This window comes from Pan paniscus, chromosome 9 (genome assembly GCF_029289425.2).
Source record: "Pan paniscus chromosome 9, NHGRI_mPanPan1-v2.0_pri, whole genome shotgun sequence".
Lineage (NCBI taxonomy): Eukaryota > Metazoa > Chordata > Mammalia > Primates > Hominidae > Pan > Pan paniscus.
In genome coordinates this window covers 71,784,780-71,800,412 of record NC_073258.2, presented here as the reverse complement: position 1 = coordinate 71,800,412, position 15,633 = coordinate 71,784,780, and the positions used below count along the sequence as shown (strand labels likewise).

At 57.6% G+C, this 15,633-nt stretch overlaps 1 protein-coding gene across 2 annotated transcripts in view; it reads left to right on the top strand.

Annotated features, from left to right (window-relative positions):
• Positions 1-15,633, top strand: part of SHANK2 (SH3 and multiple ankyrin repeat domains 2) — a 697,015-nt gene that overhangs the window by 338,536 nt on the left and 342,846 nt on the right. For both annotated transcript variants that reach the window (XM_063608635.1, XM_055093718.2), the window contains one exon: positions 3,596-3,914. In XM_063608635.1, coding sequence (XP_063464705.1) covers positions 3,596-3,914 — 319 coding nt within the window. The remainder of the gene's footprint in view (positions 1-3,595; positions 3,915-15,633) is intronic.

The window sequence follows — 15,633 nt, the reverse complement described above, 5'->3', positions numbered from 1 at the left end:
CTGCCAATGCCACCTCTGTCCCCCATGACCTCTGCCAATGCCACCTCTGTCCCCCATGACCTCTGCCAATGCCACCTCTGTCCCCCGAGTTCTGCCAACGCCACCTCTGTCCCCCATGAACTCTGCCAGTGCCACCTCTGTCCCCCATGAGTTCTGCCAATGCCACCTCTGTCCCCCGTGAACTCTGCCAACGCCACCTCTATCCCCCATGACCTCTGCCAATGCCACCTCTGTCCCCCGAGTTCTGCCAACACCACCTCTGTCCCCCGTGAACTCTGCCAACGCCACCTCTGTCCCCCATGACCTCTGCCAATGCCACCTCTGTCCCCCATGACCTCTGCCAATGCCACCTCTGTCCCCCGAGTTCTGCCAATGCCACCTCTGTCCCCCATGAACTCTGCCAGTGCCACCTCTGTCCCCCATGAGTTCTGCCAACACCACCGCTGTCCCCCATTAACTCTGCCAATGCCACCTCTGTCCCCCAGGAGCTCTGCCAGCACCACCTCTGTCCCCCAAGAACTCTGCCAACGCCACCTCTGTCCCCCATGAACTCTGCCAGCACCACCTCTGTCCCCCGTGAACTCTGCCAGCGCCACCTCTGTCCCCCGTGAGCTCTGCCAGCGCCACCTCTGTCCCCCGTGAGCTCTGCCAGCGCCACCTCTGTCCCCCGTGACCTCTGCCAATGCCACCTCTGTCCCCCGAGTTCTGCCAACGCCACCTCTGTCCCCCATGAACTCTGCCAACGCCACCTCTGTCCCCCATGACCTCTGCCAATGCCACCTCTGTCCCCCGAGTTCTGCCAACGCCACCTCTGTCCCCCATGAACTCTGCCAGTGCCACCTCTGTCCCCCATGAGTTCTGCCAACACCACCGCTGTCCCCCATTAACTCTGCCAACGCCACCTCTGTCCCCCAGGAGCTCTGCCAGCGCCACCTCTGTCCCCCAAGAACTCTGCCAATGCCACCTCTGTCCCCCGTGAACTCTGCCAGCGCCACCTCTGTACCCGTGAACTCTGCCAGCGCCACCTCTGTCCCCCGTGAGCTCTGCCAGCGCCACCTCTGTCCCCCGTGAGCTCTGCCAGCGCCACCTCTGTCCCCCGTGAGCTCTGCCAGCGCCACCTCTGTCCCCCGTGAGCTCTGCCAGCGCCACCTCTGTCCCCCGTGAGCTCTGCCAGCGCCACCTCTGTCCCCCGTGAGCTCTGCCAGCGCCACCTCTGTCCCCCGTGGGCTCTGCCAGCGCCACCTCTGTCCCCCATGAGCTCTGCCAGCGCCACCTCTGTCCCCCATGGGCTCTGCCAGTGACACCTCTGTCCCCCTGAACTCAGCACCACCTCTGTTCCCCCATGACCTCTGCCAGCACCACCTCTGTCCCCCATGGGCTCTGCCATCGCCACCTCTGTCCCCCATGACCTCTGCCAGCGCCACCTCTGTCCCCCATGACCTCTGCCAGCGCCACCTCTGTCCCCCGTGAGCTCTGCCAGCGCCACCTCTGTCCCCCGTGAGCTCTGCCAGCGCCACCTCTGTCCCCCGTGACCTCTGCCAGCGCCACCTCTGTCCCCCGTGAACTCTGCCAGCGCCACCTCTGTCCCCCGTGGGCTCTGCCAACGCAACCTCTGTCCCCCATGGGCTCTGCCAGAGCCACCTCTGTCCCCCGTGAGCTCTGCCAGTGCCACCTCTGTCCCCCGTGAACTCTGCCAGCGCCACCTCTGTCCCCCGTGAACTCTGCTAGCGCCACCTCTGTCCCTCATGAACTCTGCCAACTCCACCTCTGTCCCCTATGAACTCTGCCAGTGCCATCTTTGTCCCTGTGACCTCTGCCAGCACCACCTCTATCCCCCTTGAGTTCTGCCAGCACCATCCGTGTCCCCAAGAGCTTCGTCACTGCCACCTGTGTCCTAAACTACTTGTGACGTTCTTCTCCTCTGAGGCATGAAGGTTCCCCCAGACCCAATCCCAGGGAGGACACGTGTTTTCTCTTGCCTTGCAGTTTGTCAGATGGTAGCCCTGGTCCTGTGCAGTGGAAACTTCAGAGCCAAGCGTGGCTTCAGCCTAAGGGCTGAATCCTGTAGCCGGTGAAAAGCTGCTGCAGGCACGATTATCACGGGCCGGGGAGAAGCCCGTGCCTTTGGCCCCCAAGTGATGGTGGTTTCTGCTGTTTCCTGCGGAGCTTGGAGGGCTGCCTTTCAGGAGGTCTTCTTTCTTGGAAAGGGCACTCGCTGTCTTAGGCTCTGGAGCTCTGGGTAAACCAAGGCAGCTGCGGTGTGGCTGCCACCCCTCAAAGCTCCCAGGGGCTGTTGCTGTCATTCTAAGCCCCTGGTCTCATTGAGTGAGGAGAGTGAGGGCCTGGCCCTGTCTAGAGCTTTGTAGGATGCCAGATAAGGGGTGCCCAGCCCCTGCTTCCTCACACAGTCCCCACTTCATGGGAGGGAGGAAGGCACCTTCTTAGTGAGGACTGAGATTGAATCATCCAGCCAGTGGACTCGGAGACTGTATGGTTGGCTCAGGCGTGGCAGAGCGCCACAGACAGGTGGCTTAAACTCCAGATATTGGCCGGGCATGGTGGCTCATGCCTGTAATCTCAGTACTTTGGGTGGCTGAGGCAGGCGGATCACAAGATCAGGAGTTCGAGACCAGCCTGGCCAAAATGGTGAAACCTCATCTCTACTAAAAATACAAAAATTAGCAGGTGTGGTGGCGGGCACCTGTAATCCCAGCTACTTGGGAGCCTGAGGCAGGAGAATTGTTTGAGCCTGGGAGGCGGAGGCTGCAGTGAGCCGAGGTCGTGCCACTGCACTGTAGCCTGGGTGACAGGGCGAAACCCTGTCTCAAAAACAACAACAACAACAACAACAACAAAAAACAACCAGATATTTACACCTCCCAGTCCTGGGGACTACAAGTCTGAGATCAGGGCATCGCAGGGCTGGTTCCTCCTGAGGCCTCTCTTGATGGCTTGCAGGTGCCACCTTCTCCCTGTGTCCTCATGGGGTCATCCCTCTGTGTGTGTCTGTGTCCTCATCGCCTCTTCTTATAAGGACCCCAATCCTATGGGATCAGGGCCCCCACTAATGGCCCTCCACGCAGATGATCTCTGTAAAGACCTTACCTGCAAATATTGGCACATTTTGAAAACTGGGGTTTAGGACGTCAACACACGAACTTGGGGGACACAGTTCAGCCCACCCCAGAGGCTCAACTTAGGTTGTGGGGAGGAGGCATCTTGCGGCAGGCAGCTCAGTGCCCTCTCTGCTTTGTGTGATGGGGTGGCCCATCCTTACACATGCCCAAGCCAGCCGGACGTCTCCCGGGCCAGATGGAAGCTCAGACCCCACGTCCCTTCCATGCGAAGTACTGGCTTGAGCTCCGTGCCGTGGAGATGTTCTCCGTCCCCAGCCTGTCTCTCTGCTTCCGTGTCAGGGGTGAGTTCTGGGCCTGGTGGAGTCCAGCTGGGGTCTCGGCCCAGAACTCACAGCTCCCCTCTGCTGGGCTCGCATGGGGGCTTGGACGCACGCAGGCCTGCACCTCCCTAGGGTCCCCACCCAGCTGACCACGACACAGATGCACTCACCGGCCTCTCTCCATGTCCTTCTCCCCAGTGCCCTTCCGAGAGGCCCCGGCGTACTCCAACCGCCGGCGGCGGCCCCCCAACACGCTGGCCGCCCCCCGGGTCCTGCTGCGCTCCAACAGTGACAACAACCTCAATGCCAGCGCTCCTGACTGGGCCGTCTGCTCCACGGCCACCTCGCACCGCAGCCTCTCACCCCAGCTGCTGCAGCAGATGCCCAGCAAGCCCGAGGGGGCCGCGAAGACCATTGGGAGCTACGTGCCCGGGCCCCGCAGCCGGTCCCCATCGCTCAACAGGCTGGGCGGCGCAGGCGAGGACGGCAAGAGGCCGCAGCCTCTCTGGCATGTCGGGTAAGGAGTGGCAGACGCCAAGGGAAGGAAGACCGCTACGTGCTGGGGGTCCCAGCTCCTCCAACTTGGGGTGGCCCAGAAGTTGAGCAGGAAGCCCATTTTATTCCAACCCGGGTGTTGAGGAAACTTTCATGCCTGAGTTTTGCTCACTGTCCCTGCTGGCACGGTCTCCCCCGGGGGGGCTGGGGTCACCTTCCCGAGCCTCATGGAGGCACACGATGAAAGCTCGGGGCAGGTGTGCAGGCTGAGCTGAGCATCCTGGGGTGGACTGGGGATACTGCTGGCGTCTCGGGTCCTGTTTCCTTTCCTTGTGTACTGACTTCTTGGTCCTAAGTGAAATGTCAAGAGGGAGAGAGGCAGGGCTGCAAGCCTGGTCAGGGGTGTGTGCCCTCCCAAGGGCCATGTTTGCAAGCCTGCAAACACACCTTATCCAAATTGAGGGTGCACACGCGGGTGGCAGGGAGAAACCCAGCCCAGAGGAGAATGCTGGGGGCCGGAGAGGCCGGCTCAGGGCTCTGGCATCTGGCTGTCTCAGCAGCTGCAGGGATGGTCTCAGGTAGCGCTAACCCTCAGGGGAGCACTTGCAGGCCTGGGTCCAGCATGGCAGGAGCACAGAGGGCATGTCTGTCAGTCTCTGAAGCAGCCCCAGGTGACAGGAGCCTGTGCCTCGTTCCATTTCCTAGCCAAGGACATGGGCAGCATAGGGCAGACTTTGGGAACTGCCTGTGGTCTCCTGCCCAGCACCCCATTCGGCGTCCAACTCCAGGTCTGGGTCTCTCCCCACCCTCCTGCCTCCCAAGCAGCCAGGGGAGCTGGATTTGCACTCAGAGCTCCAACTCCCAAGCAGGTCTCTGCCTTTCTCACGCTACTTCCCACAATTTTCAGGCGAGGAAGAGACTTCCCAGGGATCAGCTCATTGTCGGGGCCCCAGGTGCTAGGGTTGGTGTTGGTTCCAGCCACGAAAGCTGCACCTGCAGGGGCAGTGGCCGTTGCCACCGATGCCTCCACATTCTCATGGGTACAGCTGCTCCAGGAGTTCACTGTGCTGGCTTCTTTGCTGCAGACGCCTCTATGAGGAGCCCGAGGTCACACAGCCAGAACGTAGCAAGGGCAGGACTCGGCACAGGCCCCTGGCTCTGGCATCTGGTGACTTGGCACTCCCTCAGATTTGGGCCTTGGACCCGTGCTTCCCCGGCCGTTGCCATGTTTTTGGTGATGTCGGCATTCAGTGCTGAGGCCCCTGACCCTCGCCCCCATCCTACATGCTTCCTGTTTCCTCCCTGGCCTCAAAGCCACTCGGGGTCCAGAGCCTGGCTGCAGGGAGTCTTGCAGGCCTGGGTCATGCTCTGTTGCCAGCTAAGGTCAGAGATGTCAGGGAGGAAGACCGCCACCACCCCTGCCCCCAGGGGCTCCACCTGGCAAGCTCCGTGTGAGTTTGAGGAGGGTCAGTGCCTCACGTGGTCCCAGGAGGGGCTGATCACCCTGACTATGACCAGCAGCCCAGGCTTTGGGGCCACAGCCAAGGAGTTTGTGGGGAGAACATGCCGGTGAGAGCCCACTTCTCCCGGCCCCTAGACAGGGTTGAGGCCTGACCCTCTTAGAGCTGGCAGACCCCACGTCCTCTCAACGCTTTGGCCTTTAGCCCACAGACGCTTCCCACCAGAGCCAAACAAGGAGGTCCAGCTGCCTCTGGTCTAGATTCCTGCTTGGAAGGACCCCAAGGGAGGAGTCCCAGGTGCTGAGAACAATGGGAAGCTAAATTAAAGGGCTCCCCCGAGGCAGCCAATTCCACTTCACACACTTAGCAAGACTTCTGACTACAGTTTTAAAAAGAGTGTGTCCCCTTCACCCAGTACAAAATCTAATAAGACAGCAAAGGCAGCGTGGCCAGGGACTTGAGCTGGCTGCAGACTAGATGTGCTAGATGTGGCTCGGGAGAGAGAGAAGCAGCCGGGTGTATTGCAGCTGCGGTCTGACCATCCCTGTTTCCCTGTTCATGTGTGAGGAACGGGGGACAGAATGCACATGTGTGTGTGCATGTGTGTATGTGTTTGTGTATGCCTGTGTATGTATGTGCATGCATTTTTGTGTTTTTTTGGTCTGTGTGCATTTGCCTGTGTGCATGCTGGTGTGTAGACATGCGCGTGCATGTTAGAGAGAGAATCATTGTGTATGTGTGTGTGTGTGGTCATCATGGTGGCCTGCCTGCCTCAAATGCTCGTTGCCTGGCCTCCTGCATACACGCTTCTGGACTGTACCATTGTATAGCTGCATAACCTTGGGCAGGTAAAACCCAATCTGCCTAATCTTTGTCAATTATAAAACAAGGGACCAGGTGCAGTAGCTCACACCTGTAATCCTAGCACTTTGGGAGACCAAGGCAGGCAGATCACTTGAGGTCAGGAGTTTGAGACCAGCCTGGCTAACATGGTGAAACCCCATCTCTACTAAAAATATAAAAATTAGCTGAATGTGGTGGCGCATGCCTGTAATCCCAGCTACTCAGGAGACTGAGACAGGAGAATCGCTCTAACCTGGGAGGCGGAGGTTGCAGTGAGCTGAGATGGCACCACTGCACTCCGGCCTGAGTGACAGAGCGAGACTCCATCTCAAAAAAGGGTCCCAGAAAGACCAACTTCAGGTTTTTCTCAAGATCAGCTGAAGGCGTTCAGGGTGGCCACCTCCCACAGCACCTTGTCCAGCCAGTGCGCATTCCACATTGGTTCTTAGAGCCCAGGTCCATGTCCAACCCAAGACCCAGAGCTCGGCCAAGACTGTCCCCTTTGTCACCTAGAACCGTTGGTAGAGTGACCAACCATTCAGGTTTGCCTGTGATGCGGGACTTTCAGTGCTAAAATCAGGACAGCTGGTCCCCCTAACTGTGGGCCACTGCCTGTCCCAAGTCGAGGGGTACTGCTCTTACCTGGTGGCCCTGACCCGTCAGTCCCTTCTTTCTTGGCCTTGTTCCACCTTCCCTTTCCCCACCCCTTCACAGCCTCCCTGTCCATATCCATCTGTCCAGGATTCAGCATCCTCAATGGTAGCAATAGCTGTGCTGTAGGAGGAACCCTCTGGATGGGCACTGATGAGCTGAGAGGTCCTTCCCTTAAGACCCGTGTCCTAACTAGGACCTGCCAGTGGCACTGACGTCCCCTCCTATGGGACGGCAGTGGTGAGCATTTGCCTTTGAGGCGACCAGGTGGGATGGAGAGTTGGAGGCAGGCATGCTTTTCCAGGCATCTTTTTGAGGTCCCCTGGGATGAGGATGGGGCATGCAGGTGCCACTGTTGTGTTCTGTCCCTGCATAGGGCCATATGCATTCGGGGGGCAGAAGTGTCTTTGCACGGTGAGGGGCACAGAAGGGAGCCAGTTCACTGCACATTGTTTGCTTATGGAGCAGTTACCCAGGCCCATGCTGGGCGCAGGGACATTCAGGTGACACAGCCGGGGTGCAAAGGCTGGTGCCCTGAGCACACTTGGTCTGAATGTCCTGCAAACAAGGTACAGCCAGGGGAGGGGGGCCTGGCTAGAGCTGTCTGCTTCCTGGCTGTGGACCGAGGCCCCAGTGTGGAAGTGGCCTTTATTGAGATAGGGAAATGCTCATTCGGCCAGCCCTGGTGATGCTGGATGGTGGATCACAGGACTGTGCAACCCAACCCAGGGCCTTTTGGAGGCTCCAGGAGGTGGCTGAGCCCCTCTGCTCCTTGTTCATCCTCGAAGCTCAAAGCTCAGAGCTCAGCCCCATGCCTTGTGCGCCTGCCTTACTATTCCTGAAAAACCAGCTCTTTCCTAGGGCAACGGGCCCTGGCCATGTGGCACTAACAGGCCACTTTCAGGGAGGCTGCTAGCTCCCAGCCTCTGGGGGCCTTGGATGACCCAGAGCTCTTTCTGGTTACCATCAGAAGCATAAGTGACAGCGTGCTCTCCCTGTCGTGGAGGGGAAAGCCCTCCCCACTTCCTCCTGTCTGAAGGGTGGAGCAGCTGCCCATCAGCCCATGCTGAGCAACTGGTGCTGAACATCCCCCAAGCGGTGCTGACCGCCAGGGCTACCTGGCTCTACCCACCCGCCGGCTGACCTTGGGCAAGTCACTTGCTGGTTCTGTGCCTCTGTTTTCTCCTGTGTAAAGTGGGGCTGATGACTTTCACCCCCTCCCGAGTGTGCTGGGTGGATTAAGTGGCTTTCAGCACCCGGCCTGCACTGACATCCACAGCTGCTCATAGACAGTCTTCGGTTCTGTAGAAACGTCGGCCGCTCTTAGGGTCGTCTTCATCTTCATCCTCATTGTGGACAGTGTAGAAAGACCCCGCTGGCTGCCATGGGGCAGGGAGCAGAGGGTATCAGGTGTTATTGTCCCGGTGGCAGAGGCCTGTGTGGGCTAAGAAGCAGGGGAAGCAGAGATGGCCAGGTAGGAGGAGGCTGACTGTCCTGGGCAGGGAGGCGACTGGCCAGGTCCCCTGTCCCTCTGCACATGCTCAGCACCCCTCTTGGGCCAGACCTATTTGCCTAAACGCTGACCCAAAGCCCCAGAAACCTTGGCCAGGACTGCAGTGGGCGTGGCAGTGTGGTCAGAACCAGCCTCAGGTCACACCCTCAAGTGCAGCCTTGATGGGGTTCAGGGAGGCCTCCCAGCCTCCCCAGGGCCCCCACCGGGACTCCTGCTGGCACCAAGCAACCCAGTGCCTCCTGGCCTGGGCTCAGAGCTGTAGGCAGGGTCTGCTTCCTGCATGGAGGTGCCAACCCTGGTTCGAAGCTGCCCTGAGCCAGCTTGCACAATGGCGAGCGCCCCAAGGAGCTCACCGGGCCCAGCCTGGGAGCTGGTGTTGCAGTGATGGTGTAACAGGAAGGGGGCTGCAAGGGGTGTGAGGGGGCCGATCTGTGGATGGTGAGTGTCCGCTGGGAGGTGAGGGCTGTTAGTGGAGACACCACAGGGTCCCTCGCTGCCCATCACTGCACAAGCCCCTCCCAGGTGAGCCAGAGCCTGTGGCAGGGCTGTCCCTCTGAGACAGAGAGAGGAACACGCCCCACACTTGTCCCTGCCCCCATCCTCCCCCACAGTCTCTCCTGCCCACCTGTCCACCTGTCCCTTGGCCTGTGTTCTTCCTTCCTCCCTGTGCCTCCTCCTTCTCATTTTCGTGTGTGTGTGTGTGTGTGTGTGTGTGTGTGTGTGTGTGTGTGTGTGTCTTCTCCCATCCTCCTAAAGGTGCTGGTCCGGGAGGGTAGGAGCCAGTGCACCTGCACACCTCTGCTCCCTCAGGTGTGAGGCTCAGCCAGCTCCGCCCCTGGGGGCGCCCTCTGGTGGCGTCCACTGGCACTGCTGGACCACTGTCCTGAGAACATTCCTGAGACACCTGAGTCCCTGCTCTGGGAGTGTGTGGGGTGGGGGCATCCCTGTTCCTTCTGGGTCTCTCCCAGCTGCCAAGGGGCTGGTTGGCCTTCCCGGGTTCAGAACAACTCTGGATGTATTTCTACAAAGTGGCAGCCAGTCCCAAGGGGTGCCCTGGCCTCACCCACCAGGGAATGTCCTGGCCACCCTCTCCTTCAAGAACGTTGCTTGGGTGGGGTCAGCTCAGCAGGAAAGAAGGACTCATGCTTTTGAGTTCAGTTGGTGGAGATGAATGCTGCCGCCCTGTCCATGCGTCGTCCATTGCACGCATGAAAGAGCGGCACCCACCTGGCCACACAGGCAGGGGCTGGACCCCGGCAGGACCCAGTGGGGCTCTGGGAAGCCCGTCTTTGGCCCAGTGGCCTCTGTTTTCCTGAAACTGGCATGGGAACTGAGGTGCAGCTGCGTTCAGGGTTTTAGGCGGATGAAATGGGCAGAAGGGGCCTTGGCTGCCCAGGGACACTGCTGGTGTGGGGCCCGCAGAGGGGCTTCAAGTCAGTGCCAGGACTGCGGCTCCTGCTTGCCCTCCTGTGCCCCATCATCCTGACCCAGAAAGTGGGGGTGGCTGGGCCCTGCTGGCAGAGTAGGGGTGAGGTGTGGAATTGGGAGCTCTCCCGGTGGCCCTGACTTTCTTTTTTTTTTTTTTTTGAGACAGAGTCTCACTCTTGTCACCCAGGCTGGAGTGCAGTGTCACGATCTTGACTCACTGAAACCTCCACCTCCCAGGTTCAAGCGATTCTCCTGCCTCAGCTTCCCAGGTAGCTGGGCTTATAGGCATGCTCCACCATACTCAGCTAAGTTTTGTATTTTTAGTAGAGATGGGGTTTCGCCATGTTGGCCAGGCTGGTCTCCAACTCCTGATGTCAGGTGATCCAGCTGCCTCAGCCTGCCAAAGTGCTGGGATTACAGGGGTGAGCCACCATGCCCAGACTGACTTTCACCTGTGCCCAGGGTTAGTCTGGCAGACAGCCGGGGCCAGATGGAGGGGTAGCCGGTGTCCTGTGTCCGTCCCTGAAGCAGTCATTGCAGCCAGCAAGGTGAGACATTGCGAATAATCCTAAGTCCCCGTCGTGCATCCTCAGAGATGCCGTCACCAGAATCACAGAGGCAGCGTGAAGCCCTCAGGCCCGAGATGCACAGGGCTTGGGTGCGGGCTGACTTTCACAGTCCTGGGAAGCCAGGGAGGGAGGTGATATTGACCAGACAGGAGATGACACAGGACCTGAGCCTTCAACTTTAAAACAACTGTCAGCCAATAGCATTTAGTAACATTTGACAGACGCTAAGGGCTTGGGACCTCCTGCATTTGCTGTGCTGCCCTCTGTGCCAGAGACCTGAGCTGACAGCTTTCTCTATTCCCCTACTGCCATCTTCTGCGTGAGCCGTAACCTGGAAGACACACCCACCTACCCACCTTGAGTAGGTCCCAGGCCTGGGTGATTGTGCCTCTTGAAACCTCCAACTTTCTCACAATTCTACACATCAGGGGCTCCCCTAGCTCCCCTGGGATGGCCACAGGGGCCCTCAATGGGGCTCCCCACCTCCACCTTCTGTCTGCTCCGGTCCAGCCTTGAGGCTGCATCCAGGGTGAGCTGGTGCTCGTTCACTGGCACCACTGCGCTGTGGGGCATCCATTTCTCCCCGAACATCCCTGCAGAGCCTTTCCCGTGCCCTTGCCCTTCTCTCTGCACTACCCAGCTGTCCCCTCTTGTGTCTTTTGTGGGTAGGCCCTGTGGACTCTAACCCTGACCTCAAGTCCTGGCCCTGTTCTCTGTGCTGACCCCTCAGATGGGCGGAAATGCATCTGCTGACCTGTGCTTCTGCCCAGTTGACCGTCAGCTCCCTGAGGCCTGCATCCGTGTCTACCATTCACGGGGGTCTGCAGACCCACATGGCGATGGGCTCACAGCCCACCCGCAAAGTACTTGCTGGATGAATGAATGAGTGTGTAACTGACTGGTGAATGAATGAATGGAGAAAGGTCAGTATGTCGGCCAGTTCCTGTTCACCCAGGCTGGCTGGGAAATGGCCCAACTCACTGATCCAAGTCACCCCACCGAGAAGATTACCAATTTTTTCATTTTAAGAATTCAGTGATTTGGCCCTTATACCCAAACAAGTTGGTTAGAATCCCTCCTGGCTGTTCTTGGCCAGAACATAAGGAAAACATGGATAGTTTGGGATGCAGGAACTTCAGACCAGTCCTCACTGTGCAGGCAGGACAGCAGGAGGGACCCCCAGCGTGGCCCGGGTGCCATGTCTCCTGAGCGGGGCAGCCCTTCTTCTCCCTGGGCTGCAGAGGTCTGGCTTCTGCTGCTGACTGTGGCTGCTGTGGGAAGAGTGGGACCTGGCAGGAGGATGTAGTTCATCAAATGAGACATCACAAGGATAAGACACCTTGTAGCAGGTGAGATCTTGTTCACCTCATTCTGTCACCAGACAGAGCAGGGAACCCCGAGCTAGGATGTGAGGACCAGCTCTGTATTTCCATACCCAAGTCACCATTTATGGAGCCTCCATTTTCTCACCTGTAAAATGGGGACAAAGGTTTTCATCTTCTGCCTTTGTGGGACTTTTTGAGGTTCAAATTAACAGTGAATAAAAAGACATGTGAGCATTTGGCTGGAACCGTACGTCACTGCCCGGTAATCACTGCCTGCAACCGTGTACACCACTCTGGTCTAGAAGAAATAAGGCTTTCCTGTTTTTAGATAAAGGTTCCCCAGGCTCTGGGGTTGATGGGTTAGGGAACTGATTCCTGCAAAGAGAATCAAGAAACAGAGCTTCAAGGTTGGAGCTGTGTTCACTTTGACTTCTCTGTCAAGTGACACGCACTCTGGTGCCAGCTGGACCAGTGAGGTGAGACAGGCACTTTGTTACTGACTTTGCAGCTGCAGCAGGGCAGTGTGAAGGTGCTGATGTTTGCATAACACCTGGCAGAGTGCGTTATCACAGTTACTCCTGATCATCCCCTTTTTTGATGGGGAGGTTGAGGCTTTGAGAGGTAGCTAACTTGTCCAATGATGGATAGTAAGTGTTCAGCTGGGCTTCAGGCAAGATCTTTCTGAACTTTGGGTAGATGAGTGAATAGGTGTTCAGAAAAATGATAAGATGGATGGATGGATGGGTAGATGGATGGATGAATGAATGGTGGATGGATGGGTAGATGGATGATGGATGATGAATACATGATGGATGGATGGCTGGATGATGGATGGATAGATGATGGATGAATGGATGGGTAGATGGATGGATAAATGAATGGTGGATGGATGGGTAGATGGATGTTGGATGAATGGATGGATGAATAGATGATGGATGGATGAGTGGATGGATGATGGATAGGTAGATGATGAATGGATGGATGTGTAGATAGATGGATGGGTGGATGGATGGGTAGATGGATGGATGGGTAGATGGATGGATGGATGGATCGATGATGGATAGTGGGTGGATGAGTGGGTGGGTGGATGGATGGAAGAACAGGTATTTGGGCAAGGAGGCCTGGGTGGATAACAGAGAAGAGATGAGTGGATGGATTAATTCTGATGAAGTTAACTGGCTTCTCAAGTAGGGCAGGCTCAGTGTCCCCTGCCAGCTGCTGTTGAGGATGCACAGTGGGGCCGTGGGGTTCCTTGCAGGAGCTCTTTGGGTGTGGAAATCCTGAGAAGACGCACTCCTCATTTGGTTCCTAAGTTCTAGACTTAAGCAGCTGCTGTGTCAGACACATAACAGTTGTGAACAGACCCTGTGACTCCTGCTCTGTGGCTCACCCTCTGCCCTGCCCCAGCTACTGTCAGCCTTGTTCATCTGATTTTTCCTCTAGACTTTGACCCACCCTTTCCCCTCGGGAGGAAGCCCACAAGACTCACCTTGCTCCCCCTGGAGTCAACCTATCCGGGTGCTTGGGGACTGATCATGGGGCTGGGCTGACCTGACCTGCAGCCACTCCACCTGCTGAAGAGCATCCATGCAGCCCAGGGGACTCTGGGGCCACCTGTGACCTCATCACTAGGACTAACCTTCAGTCCTGATGGGGCCTAATGCATCCAGCTCCTCCTATCGCCCATGTCGCATCACCGGCCAGGAGAGGGGGTTGAGATGATGTCGGCATAGCCCTGTGTTCTGGCTGCTGCCGGTCCAGCCTGGATAATGGTCAATGCAGAGACAGTGACTGCCCTCGGAGCTGCAGCGGGGCTGGGAACTGAGCTTCTCATCTGCATTTTCTCATTATTCTCCCAGCAACCACAGGTGGTGGGGATTCGCCCTACCCCCACCCTCTACCACGTATTTTACAAATAAGAAAATTAAGGCTCAGAGAGGTAAAGTGACTCACTGAAGGTCACACAGCTGGGGCAGATCAGCCTGGGAGTGACGGGAGGTTCAGGCCGTCCACAGAGCCCATGATGGCCGCCAGCCTTGCTGGCTTCATCACTTGGGGCAGATGTGGGCAGGTGCATTAAGGGAAGTTCAAGGAGAGGAGGGATTCTGACCCTGGGGTGCTGTATTCTCCTGGAGTCCCTTGGTTGCCGGGATTCTCCTCCCGGCGTCCCTGCTGGCCTGGGAGCCAGAGAGGAGACAGCTGTGAGAAGCTCAGTGCCTGCAGTACAGGCTCCCACCCCTCCCAGCTCTCGGTCCTGTGCCAGTCCAGCCCTGCCTGAGTCAGGCTGAGTTGAATGAATGTGTCTGAGTGCTGGTACACGTGCAGATGGCTGGGCAGGCTGGCAGGGAAGCCTCTCAGGTGGGGGCCTGGCCCAGCGCTGCTGTTGCGTTCATCAGCTCCCCTTGCAGAGCAGGAAGTGCCCAGTGTCCTTTCCCTCTGCTCCCTGGTGGCTCACTGAGCTATGCCTTTGGACAAGAGGAGGCCACCAAACCTAGCTTTTGCAGGAGTTCCTGCTCCAGGAACTCCTGGGGTGTTTGGGGATAGATGATGTCCATCGATGGGGAACAGTGGTCCTTTGGAATTCTCCTGGCTGTGCACATCGATGCACTGCTGTGCCACACCGTGCCCGGTGGGCTCCATATTGTGCCCAGGCTGCATGGCAGTGACAGCTCAGAGACACCTGTGCCCCCAGGAGTCTGTGACTGCCACATTTGTGGCTGTGACTTGGGGGAGGAATGGCATCCCTAGGGACGGGACAGGGAAGTCCTAGCTGCCTGCAGCCTCCCCCATCTCTCAATGTCCTCAGAGCCCAGGTAAGCATCCAAGACGCCCACCTGTTCCAGAAGAGGCCACTGTCCTGCCCTGTCTCTGCTCCCCATGGTTTCAGGACAAATCTGAGATTTGGAGTCAGGCAGACAGACTGAGTGTTCAGGCCCAATCTGCTCCCTACAGAGTAATCGGAGTACATGGAGCCCTGGCTCCTCAAACACGTTGACATGGGTAAGGTCCCCATGGCCAGATCTCACCATCCTAATGCTGAGAGAAGGAGTAAGAATCAGAACTAAATACAGCCCCATTGCCCTTCTGTAACTTTATACAAGCACAGAGCAAACTATAAGGCAATTATCAGGGACACATGAGTCGGGTGATTACAGTAGTGAAGGCACGTGATGAGGGGGAGGCTTATGTGAAATGCCAAAAGAGGGTAGTCACATCCGCTTCTAGAACTTTCCCTGCAAGCCTGTTTTGCGTGGGTCCCTGTGTGCATGGGCCCTTCCTCCCTGTCCTCATAGAAAGACTGATGCTGCCTCCATCGCCTCAGAGGCCACAGCACCTAAAGTTTGGGAGGGGAACCATGGTCAGAGACCACTCGCTTCCCTGCAGCCAGGCGCCCTGTTGGAGGATGCCAGCCGCAGGTGGACGCTTTCCCTGTCTTTCTGAGCATGTGCCTGGGAGGGCCGTCCTGAATTTCTGGACAACTTCCTCCGTGTAGATGTGTTTGTTTCTAAGGACGCCCGTCCTGGCACTGTGTAGGTGCATCTCAGAGTACTTTGTGTTGCGTGTCCTGTCGCTGGGCCCTGTTAAGGTGTGTCTTACTGTCGGGTGTAGAAGTCAGGTTTAAAACATAGCTCTGTGCAAAATCAATGACATACAGCAAGAACGGATATGAGTTCCTCTAGCGTGGTTCGCTGGGGCTGCTGGGAACTGCGCTGGGAGAACCGAGGTCGTGACCCATTTTGATGGAAGGCCCTGGGTGCTTCCTCGTCCAGTGTGACTGACGCTCACAGTGAGGTGGATGAAGTGTCGGACACCCATGGCCTTCCTGGATTTCTGTCTCCACCTGAGTCTCTTTGGGATTTGTTTGTTTTTGTTTTTTTGAGACAGGATCTCACTCTGTCATCCAGGCTGGAGTGCAGTGGCACAATCATGGCTCACTGCAGCCGCGACCTCC